Source organism: Corvus cornix, chromosome 13 (genome assembly GCF_000738735.6).
Source record: "Corvus cornix cornix isolate S_Up_H32 chromosome 13, ASM73873v5, whole genome shotgun sequence".
Lineage (NCBI taxonomy): Eukaryota > Metazoa > Chordata > Aves > Passeriformes > Corvidae > Corvus > Corvus cornix.
The window spans coordinates 14,208,854-14,229,417 of NC_046343.1; the positions used below are offsets into that span (position 1 = coordinate 14,208,854).

General features: G+C 53.6%; 2 protein-coding genes across 3 annotated transcripts; both read left to right on the plus strand.

The window, feature by feature from the left end:
* The first annotated feature begins 1 nt into the window (after position 1).
* Positions 2–5,729, plus strand: LOC104693553 (histidine--tRNA ligase, cytoplasmic-like). Of its 2 annotated transcripts, XM_039559454.1 has the most exons (12): positions 2–214; positions 304–423; positions 747–842; positions 1,630–1,755; positions 1,910–2,017; positions 2,458–2,556; positions 2,869–2,962; positions 3,100–3,227; positions 3,312–3,554; positions 4,245–4,361; positions 4,672–4,818; positions 5,039–5,729. In XM_039559454.1, exons 1-12 carry the CDS (start codon positions 17–19, stop codon positions 5,093–5,095), a joined length of 1,533 nt encoding a protein of 510 aa, XP_039415388.1. In that variant the 5' UTR covers positions 2–16; the 3' UTR covers positions 5,096–5,729. The 2 variants fall into 2 exon arrangements, with proteins under 2 accessions (XP_039415388.1, XP_039415389.1); XM_039559455.1 differs by lacking the exon at positions 4,245–4,361.
* Positions 5,730–5,822: 93 nt separating this feature from the next.
* LOC104693512 (histidine--tRNA ligase, cytoplasmic) lies at positions 5,823–20,360 on the plus strand. The gene is made up of 13 exons (XM_039559453.1): positions 5,823–5,931; positions 6,629–6,718; positions 8,369–8,488; positions 8,670–8,765; positions 9,506–9,631; positions 11,632–11,739; positions 13,436–13,534; positions 15,714–15,807; positions 15,945–16,072; positions 16,157–16,399; positions 17,535–17,651; positions 19,012–19,158; positions 19,856–20,360. The coding sequence occupies exons 1-13, from the start codon at positions 5,833–5,835 to the stop codon at positions 19,913–19,915; spliced, it is 1,527 nt and encodes a 508-aa protein (XP_039415387.1). The 5' UTR covers positions 5,823–5,832; the 3' UTR covers positions 19,916–20,360.
* The last annotated feature ends 204 nt before the right edge of the window (positions 20,361–20,564 follow it).

Sequence of the window (20,564 nt, forward strand, 5' to 3'; positions counted from 1 at the left end):
TGTCCCGGTGCCGGCCATGCTGCGGCTCGGGCCCATCGCCGCCGCCGCCCGCCGGCTACCGGCGGGGCCCCGCCCCGGGCCGCTGTGCCTCGCTGGGAGCCGGGGCAGCTTCGCCCGGTCCTGGCCGCCGGCCGGTGACCGCGGACCCCTATTCCGGCAGGTGCGGGCGGCGGCGGCGGGCGGCGAGCGGGTGCGGGTGCTGAAGACGCCCAAGGTAAGGGCGGGAAGCGGGGGCGGCGCCGGTGCTGTACCGCGTGTTCCCCCGCTCCCTCGCCGCTGACGGCCGCTCTCTGTCCCGGGCAGGGCACCCGCGACCACCCACCGGCGCAGACGGCGCTCCGTGACCGGCTCCTGAGCGCCGTGGTGTCGTGCTTCAAGCGGCACGGGGCGGCCGCCATCGACACCCCCGTGCTCGAGCTGCGGGTGAGGCGCGGCGGGAACTCTCTTCCCCCTTGGTGTGGGATGGGGACCCGCCCCAGGGGCTGTGGGTCCCTCTCTGCTCCCTCCTATGGGACTGGGGGGCATCCCCTTCCCCCGGGCCCTCAGGGCAGGTTTGGGGGCTCTCCCTGTGTGGGGCATGGCCAGGTGGACATTCACTCTTGGTTCTCCTTTTAGGGGGCACGGGGAGGTGGACTCAGGTCCGAGGGGGCTGGAGGGGGGATGTGTGTAATGCCCGGTTCGTGGGTCTCAGGGGACCCTTCACCCCAGAGCCCCCCGGGGTCACCAGCCCCTTTGCCCCTCCCCAGGAGACGCTGATGGGGAAGTATGGGGAGGACACGAAGCTCATCTACGAGCTGCAGGACCAGGGAGGGGAGCTGCTGGCCCTGCGCTATGACCTCACCGTATCCTGTGCTCCCAAGGGGATGGTGGCACCCTGAGGGGATGGTAGCAGACCAAAGGAGTGGTCACGTCTGCCTTGAGGGATCCCTCTTGCCCTGGCCTGCCTGCAGGGTCCATTGGAGCGATGGCAGCCCCCTTGGCCATCCCATCTGGTCTGGCTGCCATTGTCCTGACCACACCATCCCCCAGCCAGGCCAGGACCCACAGCAAAGTCCCTTCATGCTGTGGACATGCACCAGTATGCTCCACTGTACTGGTTTTATCTCCTCCCAGTTACAGTCCCCACCGCTGCTGTGGCCGTCCCACCTTGCCAGAGCCACCTGGAAAGGTATTTGCTGCAGGTGTCTATCCCAGGCCTTCTCAACCTGCACATCTCTTTCCTTCAATGTCCATATGGCTGTGCCACACGTTGAAGTCCCCCTGATCACACTGTGAGAGGGTGGAACTATGAGAGAGGGTCCTTGTGCGTGTGATGTTGTCATACTGTGGGTCTGAAGGAGGAAATGGAGCTGTCCCAGTGTTGAAGGAGCTCCGGTGGTTCACTGTACTCATCCTCAGCCAGGGGAAGGATCTCCCCAGAGGCCGTAGAGTTAGAGAATATTACGAGTTGGAAGGGTTCCACAAGAATCACCAAAGTCTAACTCATGACCCTGCACAGGACACCCCAAGAATGTCACCATGATTGTGAAAAAAAATTGGGAAGCGGCTGGCAAAGGGAAGGGGAGATGGGAGGCTTTGAGGCTCAGGTTCTACAGTCCCACGTTCCCATCCTTAACTCCTCGGGCGCAGGTGCCCTTTGCTCGCTATCTGGCGATGAACAAGGTCACCAACATGAAGCGCTACCACGTCGCCAAGGTGTACAGGAGGGACAACCCAGCCACAACCCGGGGCCGCTACCGCGAGTTCTACCAGTGCGTGAGTGTTGTGGTGGCCAGTGCTGCCACCAAGGCCACAAAGCCTGCAGGGTTTTCCCGGCTGGAGTGCCTCCAGCTGCTGCAGAGCAGCAGGGTGTGCCTGGCCAAAGCCCCTCAGCTCTGCCAGGAGCTCCCATCACTTCTTCTGTTCCCAGGACTTTGACATTGCCGGGCAGTTTGACCCGATGATTCCCGATGCTGAGTGCCTGAAGATCGTGCACGAGATCCTGAGTGACCTGCAGCTCGGGGACTTCATCATCAAGGTGAGATTGGGGGGGGTCTCTGTGCCAGGGTGGGAAGCAGTGGTCATTGTCCTGTGGTTCTACACAGGAGTACCTGTGCCCACTCTAAGGCCTGACCCAGAAGTTCATCCTACCTCTCTGCCTCCTCATGGTGTATATGCAAAGGCTGGGCCTCAGCTTGGACATGTCTTGAGCTGGGAATACCAGGAGTTTTCCTGAGGCTGCAGTCAGCAGAGTTCTCTCCAGGACTAATGAGAGTCCCCTGCAAAATTCCAGCAGCTGACTAGATCCATAGAGTCACAGGATGGTTTTCATATCTGCACACCTTCTCTTCCCATGGAATTTGGGTGCTGGGGAAAAGGCACGAGGAAATGCCAACAGCTGCAGCTTCCCTCACACTGGGACAAAAGGAATGACATCAGGGGGTGCCTGCAAGGTAAGCGTGCCTCTCCCTCCCCCAGGTCAACGACCGTCGGATTTTGAATGGTGTGTTTGCTGTCTGTGGTGTTCCAGAGAGCAAGTTCATACCTGCCTGCTCCACCGTGGACAAGCTGGACAAGGTCAGCACTGGGCTCGTGGGAAGACACTTCTTGTCTTGGGGTGGGTGTCTTAGGCTGGGCAGTGTTGTGGCTGTTCCTGTTGCAAAGAGTTTCACAGGAGCTAAGATGGTGTTGTGTAAAGGATTTGAGGAGTTCTTGGGCCTGGTTAAGAATAAAGCCTGGTGATCTGTTAAAAATTCCTGTGAGAGACAGAGGCATGATTAGTGAGATTGCTGACTGTTGTTCCACACAAGTTGTGCACATGTGGGGTGATGGAGGCAGTGGGTGGGGAGAACGTCCTGCAGCGATGGATGCCCTTCTCTCCCCTCCCAGGTGCCATGGGAAGAAGTGAGGAGCGAGATGGTGGGAGAGAAGGGGCTCTCTCCCGAGGCTGCGGATCGCATTGGGGAGTATGTCCAGCTCCATGGTGAGCACCACGGGCTCGTGCCCTTGGCCTTGTTCTGGGCTGGGGATGGAAGGTGCAGGGCACACGCCCGGCTGGCCGGGGCTGCCCCGGCGGGTGCTGCTGCCCTGACGCTCCTGAGGCATGGCTGGTCCCCACAGGTGGGCTGGACCTGGTTGAGCATCTTCTCCAGGACCCAAAGCTGTCCCAGAACAAGCTGGCCAAGGAGGGGCTGGGGGACATGAAGCTGCTCTTTGAGTACCTGACCTTGTTTGGCATCACAGAGAAGGTGAGGAGGTGTGGGGGCAGGAGGGGGTGCTGCCCTCGTGGGTCCTCGAGCACCCAGTGACGGGGCCTCCCTTGTGCCCTGCAGATCTCCTTCGACCTGAGCCTGGCACGGGGCCTGGACTATTACACGGGGGTGATCTTTGAGGCTGTGCTGCTGCATCAGGAGAACGAGCACGTGGAGGAGGCGGTCAGCGTTGGGAGCGTGGCCGGAGGCGGCCGCTATGACGGGCTGGTGGGGATGTTTGATCCCAAGGGCCGGAAGGTGCCCTGTGTGGGGGTCAGCATTGGGATCGAGCGGATCTTCTCTATCCTGGAACAGAGACTTGAGGTAGGTGATGCAGGCAGTGCATTGGGGAAGGCTCTAGGAAGCAAAATACTGTTTATTAGAAGTCTCCAGCTCCACAGTGCTGAAGGGGAAATAATTTTGGGGGAGAGGGTGGCTCCTCCCGTGCCTAAATGTCCATGCACATAAGACAGAATCCTTTTCTGCAGCCCATCAGGATGCAGGTGTGGGGAGCTGAGGGCAGCATTCCTAGGAGATGTCAAGGAAATGTTAGAGGCAGTCCTGGCTCTGAGCTTGTTCCCCAGTCACTTTGTTCTTGTGTCTTGCCTCTGAAGTTTTCTGTCCTGGGGATTCTGAGGCAATGAATTTGGTAACAGCTGTGAACTCACTCTAATAAACCCCAGGAAAGCTTCTGTGGAGATTCATCATTCTGTGTTTGGTTCCAAGCTTGTGATTCCTAGCAAGTGAAACTGAGGTTATGTGTTTATACCCGAAGAATCAAAGGAGACATTGGAAAGCTGTCCTGGTCCCATCCAGGAGGGTGGCTAGGGTCCCCTAGGAACAGCAGCACACAATTAAGTAGTGTGACACAATGCAGAATCTCTGGGGGGCTCATTAGTGGTGCCCAGGTTGTCACTGACTGAGTTAGGGTCTGGAGATAGATGAGGTGAGGTGTTGCAAGCTGCAGTTTATCACAGAGTCACTCCCATGAGCACCCCATGTCTGTCCCTCCAGGCTTCTGGGGAGAAACTTCGAACAACTGAGACACAAGTGCTGGTGGCTACACCACAGAAACACTTGCTTCCTGCCAGACTGAAGCTCATCTCAGAGCTGTGGGATGCAGGGATCAAGGTAAAGGAAGGACTTGGGCGTGGCAGTGTCACAGGTGAGGGAGGGAGAGCCTGAAGGGAGCTGTAGTACAGCAAGACCAACTCCATTAGTTGTATGTCTCCAAGATCTCGGCCTGTCTGAGACCACAGAGTCATTTGGGTTGAAAAAGACCTCCAAGATCAAGTCCAACCTTCAGATCTAGGCAGGCAGAGAAGAACAGCCCAGAGCAGTAAAGGCAACTGATTGCTGCAGGGTTTGGCATTGGTGCTTTACTGCAGTATTTGTCAGAATGAAGTTGGGGTAGTGATTCACCCTTCCCACTCCCTCCTAGGCAGAGATGCTGTACAAGAAGGATCCTAAATTGCTGAAGCAGCTGCAATATTGTGAGGACACAGGGATCCCCCTTGCTGCCATTGTGGGAGAGCAGGAGCTGGCAGACGGAGTCGTCAAGCTGCGAGATGTTGCAACAAGAGAGCAGGTGAGAATGCCTTTTTACATCAGGTTTTAAAGTACTTCCAAACTCTGGAGATCACTGAAGTGCTCTGGGCTTTCCCTCAGCATTCCTTTGGGAGGCCATAGTACAGATCTGTTGGGTGACTCCAGAAAACCAGTCACAAACTGCATTAGTATCTTCACTTAGTCCTTAAACTGTGCTCTTCTCTAATGCTGCTACCTCCCCCTCTCTGTTTGCTTTGTAGGTTGATATCCCCAGAGAAAAGCTTATTGATGAGATCCGGAGAAGGCTGGAGCCCTGAGGACTTCTCTGGCCGGAGCTGCTTGGCTGAACTGCTGTACAACTGGAACCCTCCTCCAGCACCCTTAGCCATTCGCTGCCCGCTGTGGTCTGGGTAACATCCAGTAGCCTAAGGCCCATTGCCTCAGCTAAGGCAGTGAGAACAGAGGAGTAAGAGGGTTTTAAAAGCTATGGACGGTGCAGTCACCAGGTTAACCTTCTGGTTAGCTTCTCTGAAGGACGGGTCAAGTTTGTGTGTTCCTAGTACTGCAGTCCCTGTACCTGTACAGCCACTTCCATCCCTGCAGGTGGTGGTGGCACAGGCACAGATGGATGTGGTGCAGCTCAAGCAGCATCAGGCAGAACTCCAGATTTGGGAGGGCGAATCCGTGGTGTGTTGGGCACCTGCAAGCTCAGGACATGTGGCCAGAGGGGCAGTGGAAGGCCACCCCCGCCCCTATTTGGGTTGCGGGGACTGGTCCCAATCCGCAGCCGGGCGGGCGCGGAGCTGCGGGACTGCCCTGGAGGAAGCACCTGTCCCATCACCGAGGGCACAGCGAGCGGCTGGAGCAGCTGCGCAGGCAGGGGCGCGCGTGGAGAAATTGTATTTTTATATTAAAAAAAAAAAAAATACAACAAAACAACAATAAACCCAACCCGCACCCTCCGACTTCTATTTCCCCGCGGTGGCGGCGCTGCGCATGCGCGGCCCTCGTCCCGCGGCGGCGTGTGGGCGCGGCGGCGGCGCGGGAGCTGCGCATGCGCGGGCGCGGACCCGCCATGGCGGAGGAGGCGGCGGTGCGGGCCCAGGCGGACACCGTGCGGCGGCTCAAGCAGGACAAGGCCGATCCTGACGAGGTGTGGAGTATTCCTGGGAATGGGGTGCTGGGGGGGCAGCAGTGTGACTGGGAGGGGCGGGGAATGAGAACTGGGGCGCCGGCGGTGTTGGGATGGGGGAAGAGGGGCTTGGGGGTACTGGGGACACCGGTGCTGGGCTGGGAGAGGGCTGCTGGGCGGTGGGGTTGCGTGCTGTGGAGATCTGGGAGTACTGGTGTAGAGGTTACTGGGCTAGGGCTGGCGGCACTGGGAAGAGGGGTGTCGGGAAGGATGGGAGTGCAGAGCTGGGAAGTGGGGGGGCTGAGGGTGCAGCGGGGACTCGTAGTGGGAACTGGCGATACTGGTGTTAGATTGAAGGGAAGGATGCTTGGGAGTGTTAGGATTGGGAGGAGGATGCTGGAAGCCGCTAGTGCTGAGGTGCATGTAGCAGGAGCTGGTGGTGCTGGGTATAGGAATGGGGAGCTATCTGTGGATGGTGATGGGGTCGTGGGAGTCAGGAAATGGTGGGAGTGTTTGCGTTGCCGAGATAGGGGTGCTGGTATCAGAAGTGGGAAGTACTGGAGAGGAGCAGGGAATGTCCCTCTGGTTGCTGAGAAACTGGGAATAGTGGGTGAATTGAGGTTGTGGAGTCCGGGTGCACTGGGAATGCTGAGGCTGAAGGTACTGTGGAAGGCTGTGGGTGGTCTTATTCCCAGCTCCCTCCTTGTTCCATCCCCAGATTGCAAAGGAAGTGGCGAAGCTGCTGGAGATGAAGGCACAGCTGGGGGAAGATGAGGGGAAACACAAGTTTGTGCTCAAGACCCCGAAGGTAACTCCCCACAGCACAGTCCCGTGCCCCTCTGCATGCATGTGCACCCAGCAACCCCCCACATCTGTGGGCAGAAGTCCAGCATGGCCACACCTGTCTTTGTTCACATTTCTGTTTCCCTTTCGCTTTTAGCAGCAAGGGGGAGAAGGGTGAAAACATCCCCTGACAGCATTCAAGCCTGATACCCACTACCTTAGAGACTTCTGGGTGCTTCTGTGATTTTCCAGCTACTGCTGGCGTGGTCAGGAAATTCCCTTTTAATCAAGCTTTACTGTAGCTGCCCAGTGTGAGAGGTCTCATATCTGCCCTTAGTCTGAGGGGCAGAGTAATCCCATTTACTGAGCAGGTCTGGCCAGCTGCTGGAATTTCTGTGTCCTCTTGTGGAAGGACCCTTCCTTCACAAGTAGTTTTTCAGTCTCCAGGCCCCTAAGAATAGTGTCCATAATGCAGTTTCTGCTGAAATACTTTGTAACCTGAATGTTTCAGCTAATCAGAGAACAGCTGCTTCTGTGCTGTGGAGACAGTTACAAATATGCTCACAAACAAACCAGGCTGATTTCCAATGCCGCTGACATTGGAAATCGTAGAAACATGGAATGGTTTGGGTTGGAATGACCTTAAAGCTCATCTCGTTCCACCTCTGCCATGGGCAGGGACACCTTCCACTATCCCAGGTTGCTCCAAGCCCTGTGCAGCCTGGCCTTGGACACTTCCAGGGATGGGGCAGCCAAAGCTTCTCTGGGCAACCTCACAGGGAAGAATTTATTCCCAATATTTAAATGTCTCCAAACTGTCAGCTTTGTCCATTTCCTTTATGATTTGTTTTGTTAAATGTAATTGTGGTGTGACAGCTGGAAAGTGGAAGGGTATTTCACTGCTTAAAAGTGTGGAGAAGGGGATTTTGCAGCCCTGTTGAGTGCCAGAGAAACACAATTGAGTTTCCAGCCCATCTCAGGCTTGTCAGTGGCAGCTGAAGGCCACCTGAGTGACCTGTGGGTGAGGGTGCCTCCTCCTGCCGAACTGCCAGGCCTTAGAAAGCGGAAGTTGGAGGTCTAGCTAATTGACAATGATTTATATCTTACTGAGAGCATTAAGGTGGTCATTGGAATAATTCAGTGATCCTTAACACCAAAGAAATGGGAAGGGAGCATGCCCCTGTGAATCGTAGACAGATGTTTCACTGGTGTTGCATTTTGAAAGATGATTTTTCTCTATGTTTGGAAATTGCAGAGCTGCTGGCTGTTCTACAGTTTCAGAGCATCTGTTCTCTGTTTCCACCTTTGGGGTGGCTCATTGGGCAGGGGTCTGGCCAGTAGGTCTGAATCAGAGCCGTGGACAGGTCCTGGCTGCACTGTCAGGCTCGAAAGCACTGAACTCTGACTGCTGGATCTGTTTTAGCTCCTTTGTTTCCTGTACTGTGAAACTCCTGATTTAGGTTTTGCTCTGCAGGCCATGGCAGACTCTGTCTCAGCTGTGTCCTGATGTTTCCCAATGTTTTTAGTGCTGCTTTTTACCAATATCTGGTGTCTGGACCTGGTCTCTCTGCCTTTGTTAGCAGTATGGCAGCTTCTTCATATTGCTTCTGGCATCTTTCTCACGGCATGCCTCTAACCCAAAGTGTCCTTTGCTCCTTTCCTTCCCTCCCTCCAGGGCACGCGGGACTACGGCCCCAAGCAAATGGCCATCCGTGAGAGGGCCTTCAACGCCATCATCTCGTGCTTCAAGCGCCACGGAGCCGAAGTCATCGACACGCCCGTGTTCGAGCTGAAGGTGGGTGAGGACACAGCAGGTTGGCTGAGCTGCTGAGGATCCTGCAGTTGAAAGTGTTGAGGGTTGAGTTTCCTTCTTCCATTCCTAGGCATTCTCCCTTTCTCTCCTTGTTTTCTGTGTGCTCTAGGGCTGATCCCCTGTCACTGAAGATGCTGTTTGTTCGTGTGTTGTTTTGTTGTAGGAGACCCTGACAGGGAAATACGGTGAAGACTCGAAGCTCATCTATGATCTAAAAGATCAGGGAGGAGAGCTGCTGTCCCTGCGCTATGACCTGACAGTATCCTGCCACAGCTGGTGCTGAGGGGCCTTGTCTGTCCTCCTTTTGGGGCAGTGCCATCCTCAGGGGGAGGGAGGACCCCAAACTGAGAGGGAGAGCATGAGCAGGCAGTGTGGTTCAGTGGGTGCAGAACCCTTGCTCAGTTATTTACTGTGCATTGCTTCTGTTTGGTGAAGGAATGCTTAGAATCATGGAATATCCTGAGTTGGAAGTGCCCCCAAGGATCATCGAGTCCAACTCCTGACCCTGCACAGGACACTCCAGCCATGTGCCTGAGAGCATTTTCCAAATGCTCCTTGAGCTCTGTCAGGCTTGGTGCCATGACTACTTCCTTGGGGAGCCTGTGCCAGTGCCCAAAAACCCTCTGGGGGAAGAACCTTTTCCTGATATCCAGCCTGACCCTCCCTGGACACAGCTTCATGCCCCATGTGTGGAAGTAAAGAAGATTTGTACTGAATGGGGTTTCTCCCAAGCAGGGTTCCCAGGCCAGGCTGCTGCAGTACACAGCCCATGTGAGACTGAGATCCAGCCTGAGCTGCTGCTGGAAGAAGCCTGAGAGGACACTTAAAGGCAGCACGTGTGGAGACCTTGGGGAGCTGTGATAAGTCCAGCTGTCTCTTAGCAGTCCTTTGCCCCATGGGTGCTGGGTGGGGAGACAGTGAGGATCCAGCACTGCCTGTGACTGATAATGGGGGGGGGGGTGATCCCTTCTTGTTCCCATCCTTAACTCTCTGTCTCAGGTGCCCTTTGCTCGCTATCTGGCGATGAACAAGATCACCAACATCAAGCGCTATCACATTGCCAAGGTGTACAGGAGGGACAACCCAGCCATGACCAGGGGCCGCTACCGCGAGTTCTACCAGTGTGTGAGTTTGGCTGTGGGCAAGGAACTGCTGGGACAGGCTGTGGGCTGGGCAGCACCTGTGGAGTCATAGCACTGTCAGAATACAGGATGGAACGCTGGGTTACGCTTCCCTGTGGCTTCAGAAAGCTCTGAAGGATCCACTAATCTTCTCCTTAGTGTGTCCTTATGAGTGTGAAAAACAACTGGAGAGTGGGAGGGTGGGCATGACAGCTGTGACACGGTGCTGGCGTGGTGTGGAACTTTGTCATTGAGCCCCCAGGTATCACCTCCTTTGCACTGTCTGGGAGGGCAGCTCCTTGCTCCGTCCCCACAGTGCTTGCCAGATGGGTGGCTGGGAAGAATTTCCTTCTGATCCCAAATCTGGCTACAGTTCAGCTCTAGGTGTGTTAGCAAGACATACAAACCAGGCAAGGCAGTAGGATACTACTTCTGTTTCCTGTTTAGTCAATTTTAACTTCAATGGAAGGGAAAACCCAGAGGCCAAGTTACAGAACAAGTAACAAAGTAATTTCCTTTGTGGCTCTCTCATGGTAGCCCCAAGGAACAGCTTTGCTCTGCTCTACTGACACAGTCCCCAGGGACTCATATTGCAAACAATTTCTTTTGTTTGAGAATATTCCTACTTCATTATACAACCCCTGGGAACACCTTCCAGATTTGGCTTGGTGATTCCCATTTTCAGATGACTTGGGGTCATTGCCTCCTGTCTGATCTGCTACTCCAAGATAGCACTCCTAGGATAGCTGGAAATGGTCTTCTAATATCCAGGCTAAACTTACTTGTACCTGATGGTTTCCTTCCTCTCATTTAAAGAGTTCAGCTCTTTAAACAGTAGCTGTCATCTCTTGATATGTATTCTTCTCCTTTCCCAGGTAAACATTTGGGAAATGTTTAGAGAAATCTTCCCCTCCTTAGACCATGTAAATCAAGCTCTGTTACCTTTGTTTATCTTCTTTCCTTGGGGATGTTTTCATTCTTTTCTCAGCCTTGCACCTTTTCCTTCAGCTTTTCTTCAATATTATTCACCAGCCCTTGTTTTTTTTTCAGTGAGATTTCATCTGTGCCATTTACAGCGATATCAGCACTTTACTGATTTCCTGTACACTTCCTGTACTTCCTCACCCAACTTTCCCAGGGATTGCATCAGCCCTTTTTGCACTCAGCTGATCAGGAATTACCTATGTGATCCCACCTCTTCCTTCCTCCAATGCCCCAGTTTCTTTTGAGAGCTTGGTGAAGCCTTGTTCGAATATATCCACATAACGAAAATTATTCTTGTCCCAAAATCTCACAGAAGACTTTGCATCTGGGGATTCCTAAACAGGAGTTGAGGAAGGGCTCTCTTGTTGCTTCTGTGTTTTATTTCTCTCTGAACAGTGATGTTGTTTCCAGTCATGGGCTACCAGCCTAATAAAGCATCTTGATGTTGGGCTTTGGTTCTTCTCTGTGCTAGTTCATCTGGTAATCTCTGGTGGGGACTACTTAGGCTTCCTGATTCCTTTTTCTGTCTTAGCAGTTGAAACTTTGGTTTTGCTTCTCCTGCCTTCCCTAATCATTAACTTGATCGGCATGTGTATTAAAAAAAGCATCCTAAGAATCAAGGTGAAACATTTGGCATTTAGGTCATAGCAGATGGGAAGTAGTTTTTTCCTCCCCTTTCTGGTTCCTTTGTTCTGTTTATTTACTGCTGCTCCTCCTTTTTGTTGTTTATCGAGGATCTCTGTTTCAGAGTGTCACACAGCAAGTGCTGGGTCAGGGGAGCAGCTCACAGTGTACAAACTCTTTGAAATGCAGTGGACGTGAGAGCACTGCTGCCTTCCGTGGTAGAGGTCCTAATCCACATCCTGTCCCTTCTGCATCCAGTCTGTAAGGGACAGTGCTCCCTCACATCCCAGTTCTGTTGGTTTTTGTATACAAACTGCTGTTACCAGCAGTTGAAGCTATTTTGCTGCAGCCATGCTGTGGTGCTGAATTGCTCACTGCCTTTTCCTCTGCTCCCAGGACTTTGACATTGCCGGGCAGTTTGACCCGATGATTCCCGATGCTGAGTGCCTGAAGATCGTGCACGAGATCCTGAGTGACCTGCAGCTCGGGGACTTCATCATCAAGGTGAGATTGGGGGGGGTCTCTGTGCCAGGGTGGGAAGCAGTGGTCATTGTCCTGTGGTTCTACACAGGAGTACCTGTGCCCACTCTGAGGCCTGACCCAGAAGTTCATCCCTCCTCTCTGCAAATGTGCTTCCTCTTGTGCTAAAGATTGGACCTCCACCTGGACTTGCTTTGAGTTGGGAATGACAGGAGTTTTCCTGAGGCTGCAGCTAACAGTGTTCTCTCCAGAACTAGACACAGTCCCTTGCAAAATTCCAGCAGCCAGCTAGAATAATAGAATGGTCTGGGTTGGAAGGGACCTTAAGTATAATCCGGTTCCATTACCCTGCCATGGGCAGGGACACCTTCCACTCTCCCAGGTTGTGCCAAGCCCTGTCCAGCCTGGCCTTGAACACTTGCAGGAGTGGGGCAGTCACAGCTTCTCTGGACAACCTGTGCCAGGGCCTCAGCACCCCTATAATAAAGAATTTCTTCCTAATGCCTGTGTAAGCAGGTGATTGTCATATTCACTGCCTGCAGTAAAACAGGCTTTGGTCCAGGATTCCTGGCCTTATCCCAGCTCCTGATGTCTCCTTAGCAGGGGCATCTGCTCAGTGTATGTGGTGTTGCCTGCAGAGTCCTGCCTTTCCACCCAGTCCTTTTTGGAGCTGAAGCATTTTCTAGAGCAAGAGCTATGCCCTACTGTAGGCTGAGCTTGCTGTTTGCTTCCAGACACCTCTGTTCCCTTGGAGCAGCAGCAAATGGTGCTCGATGTGTAGGTGAGGCAGGATGGGAAGGGTGCACAGGAGCAGGAGAGCAGTGGGTAGGAGTGCTGGATGCATGGGAGGGCGCTGGGATCTATGAGGGACCCGGAGCTGGGCCATTGCTGGGCACTGCAGGGAGGTGAGCACTGCAGGCTGGATGTTGTGTTCCTGTTGCAGCCCCATGGGGCAGCAGCCAGGTACTTCCCCTTGAACCTGTCTGGGGTGAGATGGAGGAACTGGGTGTTTGGGCAGTGGTGAAAGTGGTGCCTTTGAGGATGAACACACTCCTGCAGTGGGGAGCAACAGAGTAACCTGCCTGTGGTTATTCTTGTCTCCTACAAAGCACATTCTGGTTCACGTGGATGCTGGAGGATTCCAAATTCCTGTGCAGTTTCTTTGTTTCTGACTAATTGTAGATGTCCTCACTACCCGTGGAAATGTCGAATCCAGCTGAGCCTTTGGCCTCAATTATGTGCTCTTACAGAGCATAATTAAGCTACAGAATTCACTATACTATCATAACAAAAAAAATCCTCACCGAGGATTTAACATGATCAGATGTCCCTTTGCTCTTATGCTGAGAGTGTAGGGTAGTACTCTGAATTCATGTCCTTGGCTGTGGTCTGTTCCTGAGCTGTTTTCACATGTCCACATGAAAGGACTCATAGGCCCTGATGGTTTTTTTTCTCTGTTGAGTGGAGGTGTCTGTGGCTCTAGAAGGAAATGTGATGGCTCTGCCCAGGCTTGGTAGATGTCAGCTGTGCTGTTTGATCTGCTCTGGGAAGCTCAGCTCCCCAAGAACGGGAAAGAGAAATTGCAAATAGCAAAAAAACCCCTTGGCAGACACCTCCTATATTCTCTTCCCTGCTTAAAACTACAGGGGGACAAAGCAGGACACTGCTGAAGCATCTGGTTGAGTTCATAATTCCTGATGTGCTGCTCTCTTTCCCCCAGGTCAACGACCGGCGCATCCTTGATGGGATGTTTGCAGTTTGTGGGGTCCCGGACAGCAAATTCCGAACCATCTGCTCCAGCGTGGACAAACTGGATAAGGTATGGGCTGGAGCCCCAGGCTGCAACTGCTGCTGCTGGAGTCTCAGTGAATGAACCATGGTCTGTGAGAATTGGCTGGAAAACGCTGATAAGCATCGAGTTGTTCCCACCTTTCCCTGGAGGGGATTCATGCAGGGCACAGCATTCATGGAGGAAAAGTGGATCCTCTGTTTTTTTTCTCCAGTATCCCATAAGGTCCTGATGAAAGGAAAGGTGGGAGGGGAAAACTGCTCTTCACATGGGAGGTTGAACATCCCAAACCTTCACCTGCTCAAGGTGCTGCTGCTTATGAACCAGGCTCATGAAAACGTGCACCAAACTAGGCTAGGGCATTGACAAGCCTTTTTGAATGCATCAGGTTTAGTCAGGTGGTGTGAGGAATTACAGTTGTGTCCTGGAATTATAGAACAGCCCAGATTGGAAGGGATCTTGAGAGATCATCCAGTCAAACCTTTATTAAAATTTCAGACTTCAGGTACCAGGCAAGTGTGACATAAGCATGAAGTCTCTGTGAGAGCAGAGGAGTAGAGCAGTGCAGTCACAAGTGACAGTGTGTACTAGTCTGTAAGGCAGTTTGCAGGGGACAGGGCAGAGCAAAATGGAAATCCACAAGTGAGCAGGCTGACACAGTCGTGTTGTCCAGGACCCTGTTGATAAATGCTGTCCTGCAGGGTGCTGCTGTTCTCTTTTGGTTGATGTGATGTTCAGCATCCCTGCTGAGGACGCAGAGCCTGCAGCCTGTGCATGTTGCTGGCCAGGCAGTTCCAGCATGATCCAGGTACGACTGGACAGCACATGCCTCTGGCTGTGTGTGGGACCCTCAGGAGATGGACACAGCAATAAGAAGTGAGGTGGATTGGAGGAGGTGTCTATATTTTCCCTGAAAATAGAGAAGAGGATTGGAAGTGATGAGTAAGAGATCCCTGCTCACTTCATCCACGCTCTGCTGACTTGTGCTGGTAGCACAGGTGCTTGTATCAGTCATGCTGTGTGTAGCCATTGCCGTTTGTGTGGCGTAGCCAGGTTTGCTGTGACACAGAACAGTCCCTTCAGTGTGCAGCTGCCCCTTTAAGACATGAGGCAGGAAATCTCAGGTTTTGGGCTCAACAGGCTGCCTGCTTTGGAAGAGCACTGGCTGTTGTGAAGGTCTCCAAGGGATTCAGGCCATTTTGTAGCCTTTAGGGAGGAGGGAAAGGTGCCAGTTGTCCAGGGACAACTTTTTATTTGCAGCTGATTATCTTGGCTATAGGCCCTAGTCAGATAAAGATGCTGGAGATCAGACTCTTCAGTGTGTGTACAGCCCTCCTTTAGTAGCTAAGGAAAAGGAACCTTAACATGAAGTGCATTCTAAAGCTTCAGATTTCTTGGTTTGGGATCTGAAGTAGAATTTGGAGCTCAATTTCTGTGTGTTCAGATTCATGTGGAGGACACGATGTGCTTTGTGCTTCAAAGAGTGCTCCTAACCTTCATGTTAAACCCTGCTAAACACAGCAGCTTGTGTCTCATGTGGTCATGGTTCTTTGTTGAAAGGTGAGCTCTGTTTTCCTGTGGGGGCCTCATCAGATTGTCAAATGAAGTCAACTGGAGGAAGTCTCACTCACAGCCCTGCTAGCAGAGATCCATTGCAGAGGCATGACTGAAGTTTGGGGTTTGGGGCTGAGTATGCATGGAAAAGCAATGGGAAGGCAGCACTGGGCTTCTTTCTGATAGGATCATTTCCTTGTGATTTATCTCAGTGGAGCTGGATGTAATCAAGACTCAGGTTCTCTTTGACCCCTTGGTCATTGGGAACATGGCAGCATATTTTGCTTACACTGGGTTTTTTCCATTACCCAAGCAACACCTCACACCTTTCCAGGTGATTCCATGACCAGCAACACTTTCCTGAATGGTGTTTATGATTAAGTACCTAACCAGGGAAACCCCAGCAGCAAGATGGCTCAGATTTGGTGGTTATACAGTGCTGATACTCGATTCTGGCCACAAATCAAACAAAAAGTATTTTTATAGGGTTGGGTTACAAACAGACTGTACCAGAAATGGAGTTATGCACACGTGACTGTGCTCTGAGAGCTGCTACTTCTCCATGCACCTTCTAACCATGATGACGGGATTCTGCCGTGCAGAGGAGAGCCCGTGTCCCTTGTGCAGTGGCTGATGCCCTTCTCTCCCCTCTCAGGTGCCATGGGAAGAAGTGAGGAGCGAGATGGTGGGAGAGAAGGGGCTCTCTCCCGAGGCTGCGGATCGCATTGGGGAGTATGTCCAGCTCCATGGTGAGCACCACGGGCTCGTGCCCTTGGCCTTGTTCTGGGCTGGGGATGGAAGGTGCAGGGCACACGCCCGGCTGGCCGGGGCTGCCCCGGCGGGTGCTGCTGCCCTGACGCTCCTGAGGCATGGCTGGGCCCCCCAGGTGGGCTGGACCTGGTTGAGCGTCTTCTCCAGGACCCAAAGCTGTCCCAGAACAAGCTGGCCAAGGAGGGGCTGGGGGACATGAAGCTGCTCTTTGAGTACCTGACCTTGTTTGGCATCACAGAGAAGGTGAGGAGGTGTGGGGGCAGGAGGGGGTGCTGCCCTCGTGGGTCCTCGAGCACCCAGTGACGGGGCCTCCCTTGTGCCCTGCAGATCTCCTTCGACCTGAGCCTGGCACGGGGCCTGGACTATTACACGGGGGTGATCTTTGAGGCTGTGCTGCTGCATCAGGAGAACGAGCACGTGGAGGAGGCGGTCAGCGTTGGGAGCGTGGCCGGAGGCGGCCGCTATGACGGGCTGGTGGGGATGTTTGATCCCAAGGGCCGGAAGGTGCCCTGTGTGGGGGTCAGCATTGGGATCGAGCGGATCTTCTCCATCCTGGAACAGAGACTCGAGGTAGGTGCCTTTGGTGCTCAGCTAAGCACCAAATTAATGGTTAATCCCCCACTCCAGCAGCTGCTGAAGCGAGTGGTCCTTGCCCCAGCATTTGGAGAAGCCAGCCAGGATATAAGCTCCAGTTCTCTCTGGCCTGGCAGAAGATATCTGGGGCTCCCACTGAAGACAAGACCCTTCTTTCCACAGCCCTCAGACACGGCTTCTGCAGCTGCAGCTGGAGGGGGCACTTTAATCCTCAGCAGTAGCAGGTACCTGGGGCAGGTACCTTAGTGTTCCCCACTGCGTTAGGCATCCATGTGAGCCCATGTCCTCGTTGGCAAGGCAGCATTGTTCTGCAAGGGAGGCAGCAGCCTCACACATCTATTTGTCCCACCTATGGCACTACAGAGACCAGACAGGGATCATATGTTCCAGGGCAGGAAGTGCAGTGCCTTCTAGGGGTGTTTCCCAGATAGCTTTTTCCTCTTCCCCCTCCTCAGAGTTGTACTGTTCTCCATCCCAATCAATGGGTGTTAAATAGGTCTTTGTAAGCTCCCAAAATGTGGCCACATGTTCTCCTCCCCCAGAAGTCTGGTGTTGGTTCTCTCTTGGCAGCCAGACACAGCTGGGATTTCTAAATAGAAACTGAATTCCTCCCTCACCACCTCCAGTCCTGGCCAGGTTCATTCCTTTGCAGGTGACCTTTTAAAGACTTCTCCCTTCAGCAAGGCAGCAGGAAAATGCCACATGGAGTATCCAGCATCTGCCACAGGGGCTGGTGGAGCATTCAGCTTGCTGCTGTTTAACCCATAGTTAGGAGCTCAGCTGTAGAGCAGACAGCTGCCCGTGTCTGCCTTCTCCTGGGTGTGTTGCTCCTGAGCTGCTTGGAGCAGGTATTTAGGAGGCCCTTGGGTGTGCAGAAACAGAGGGGAGGTTGTGTTAAGCACACATCATGGAACAACAGCAGAAAATGAGATTCTGCTCTAGGATGGGATCTGTGGGACCTCCCTGACTCTGAATTTATGCTGTTGATCCTTCTGAGCCCAGTCCTCTTCACTGCTAGATTGATGGAGTTGGGTGGTCACCCATCCTGCCCATAGAATCTCAGGTGTATCAGTACGTCTGTGGCATCTTTTGAGTCTTGTCCCCTCTCTAGGCCTCTGAGGAAAAGATCAGGACAACAGAGACACAGGTGCTGGTGGCCTCTGCCCAAAAGAAGCTCCTTGAAGAGCGACTGAAGCTCATCTCTGAACTGTGGGATGGTGGAATCAAGGTATGACTGGGTGATGGCAAAGTTGAGAGCTGCCTGGTTCACTCTCTGTCTGGGAATGGACCACATCTGGCTTTGCTTTGGGAAGGAGTTACAGGGAGCAGGTGGGGGGGAGCAGACTGCCTTCCTGAATGGAGCATTCCTCTTCCCAGTGTCCCAAATTACGGGCTCTCCACGAAGGGCTGGGCAGCAGGACTTGGTTAGCCCTATAACTGCAAGGGCTGCTCTGTGCCTTACCTCAGGACAGATTCCCAAAGCAGGCAGCAGGGCCCTGGTCCCTGCCTGCTGCGGACAGACTGCCTCAGTGAGGGGAGGGGAGTGCCTGGGTGCTCTGCTAGGCTCCTGGCCATGTAGGGACACCCCAGGTGACATGGACTAGGGTTAATGGCCTGGTGATTCCCAGGATAAGCAGTGTCTTGTCAGCACCTTTGAGCTGTGTTGTGTTATTACTCATTGGCATGATCCTTCCCATTTAGGTTGGAAAGAGCCCTTGACGCCATTGAGTCCAACCATTCACCCAGCGCTGCCAAGGCCACCACTAAGCCATGTCCCCAAGTGCCACATCCATGTGTCTGTTACATGCCTCTGGGGATGGTGACTCTGCTGCCACCTTGGGCAGCCTGTGCCAATGCCTGACTGGCATTTTGAGGAAGAAGTTTTCCCTAATATCCAACCTGAATCTTCCCTGGCTCAACTTGAGGCCATTTCCTCTTCTCCTGTCACTTGTTACTTGGGTGAAGAGCCTGACCCCCACCTGGCTCCACCCTCCTGTCAAGGAGTTAGGGAGAGTGAGAAGGTTCTCTCTGAGCCTCCTTTTCTCCAGGCTGAGTCCTCCCAATTCACTCAGCCGCTCCTCATCAGACTTGTGCTCCAGACCTTTCCCCAGCTCTGTTCCCTTCTCTGGACATGCTCCAGCACCTCAGTGTCTTTCTTGCCCTCAGGGGCCCAGAACTGAACATGGGATTTGAGGTGTGGCCTCACCAGTGCCCAGCACAGAGGGACTGTCACTGCCCTGGTCCTGATGGACACACTGATGCTGGTACAAGCCAGGTGCCTTCTTGTCCACCTGCATACACCTGATCTTGTGTTCAGCCACTGTCAACCACCACCCCCAGGTCCTGTTCCATGAGGCACTTTTCAGGCTGTCTGCCCCCAGCATGGAGTGTTTCATGGGGCTTTGTGGCCCATGTGCTGGACCCAGCACTTGGCCTTGTTGGACCTGGTGCCCAGCCTTCTCCATGAGTCCATCCTCTCCCCACCACACAACCTCACGCTCACCAGACTGGCCCAGCAATGCCTGGTTGAAGGGGTCCAGTGAAACATCCCAGTTTGATGATGGTGTTGTGCTTTGGCTTTCTCCCAGGCAGAGATGCTGTACAAGAAGAACCCCAAGCTGCTGAATCAGCTGCAGTACTGTGAGGACACAGGCATCCCTCTTGTTGCCATCGTGGGTGAACAGGAGCTCAAAGATGGAGTTGTCAAGCTGCGCATCGTGGCAACCAGGGAGGAGGTATGGCCTGTGGCAGCTTGCCATGGTGTGGGTGGCTATGTGACCCTCCAGACCCAGTGGTCTTTCCAGCAACTCCTGTAACACACAATATTGCAGTTCCTTGCTCCATGCAGCTTCCTGGAGTAATGAAATGCTGTTGTCTCAAGCTCTGGAGAGTTTCCTATTATGTAGCCTCCTTGCACTCCTCAGTTCAGGAGCCTGCAGCATGGAGGGGTGATTCAGTGGCCTGCATGGCTGCTCATGCTTTCAGTCCATGATATGGGACCGTCGGTGAAGGTCCTGGAGGTGTGCTCTTGCAATGAGTGAGACTGAACAGAACTTGGTTAGCCCTGAACTGCAGGGCTGCTTTGTGCCTATTATCTCAGGACACATTCCCAAAACAGGCAGCACTGGAATCAGTGCAGAGGTCACTGGCTAGATCACTGCGTAGATCACCTAGATCAGTGGCTTTGGAACCAATAGGAAAGAGTGGGAAGAGAATCATTCTCACAACCATTGTGCAGGAGAGGGCTTACTGGGGTTGCTGGTGGGTACCTGCTCTTTCAGGTTCAGCTCTGTGGCTGCTGCAGCCCACTTGATCCCTGTAGAGGGACTGGTGCCACCTTGGTGTGACCTCCTGAGACACAGGGCCACGGCTGTGGGGGCATGTCAAGCTGTTGGAGTTGTACTGAAGCAACTTTTTGCTCCCCCTGTGTAGATCAATGTTCGCAGGGAGAGCCTGGTGGAGGAGATCAGGATACGAACGAGTCAGTGTTAAACGCCTTCGGACGCAGCTACTCCTTTGCTGGATTCTGGCTGATGGATTTCCTTCCGTAAACACCTTCACCAGGCTGTGCAGCAGTGGGTGGGGTGTCGGGGTGACTTTGAAAGCTGTATTTATTCTTGTCTTATGCCCTTCCTTCCCTGGTGGGAGCCAAGAGGCTGCACTGACTCCTGCGCCGTGCCCTGGCCCTTGAGAAGGCTGCTGGGAAGATGTTGTGGAAGTGGCTCTGGCAGATGCCGGCCGCATGTCTGCCGCAGCGACCCATGGAGCCCCATGCTGGCAGCAGATCCTGGGGGTTTGGCTGCAGCTTCTTGTTCCCATCACTTTGAATAACCGTCCTAGCCCATCTCTCTGCTCTGGCTGCAGGGGAGTGACCTTATCCCCAGCAAAATGTAATGGCGCTGCTCCCAGAAACATAATAAATCTGTCTGTCCCCTGCTGTGCCTCCTGTCTCTGCTTGCTGCTCAGGGCAGGGATTTGCTCACCTGCCTCATTAAGCCAGAGCTGTTTTTTAAAGGTCATTGTAGATGTTTCTGCAGCTCTGATGTTTCCTGCTCCCTCTGGCTACTCCTGGCACTGCCAGCCCCTGTGACAGGTGTGGAGCTGAGCCCCCACAGCCCGGTGGAGCTCCATGAGCGGCGTC

Bases quoted from the DNA above. Each gene is read 5' to 3' on its own strand.
- LOC104693553 (XM_039559454.1), top strand. From the start codon at position 17: ATGCTGCGGCTCGGGCCCATCGCCGCCGCCGCCCGCCGGCTACCGGCG. The intron at 1,756-1,909 runs GTGAGTGTTGTG...TTCTGTTCCCAG, and splicing joins ACCGCGAGTTCTACCAGTGC to GACTTTGACATTGCCGGGCA. The intron at 2,557-2,868 runs GTCAGCACTGGG...CTCCCCTCCCAG, and splicing joins CCGTGGACAAGCTGGACAAG to GTGCCATGGGAAGAAGTGAG.
- LOC104693512 (XM_039559453.1), top strand. From the start codon at position 5,833: ATGCGCGGGCGCGGACCCGCCATGGCGGAGGAGGCGGCGGTGCGGGCC. The intron at 8,489-8,669 runs GTGGGTGAGGAC...GTTTTGTTGTAG, and splicing joins CGCCCGTGTTCGAGCTGAAG to GAGACCCTGACAGGGAAATA. The intron at 16,400-17,534 runs GTAGGTGCCTTT...TCCCCTCTCTAG, and splicing joins TCCTGGAACAGAGACTCGAG to GCCTCTGAGGAAAAGATCAG.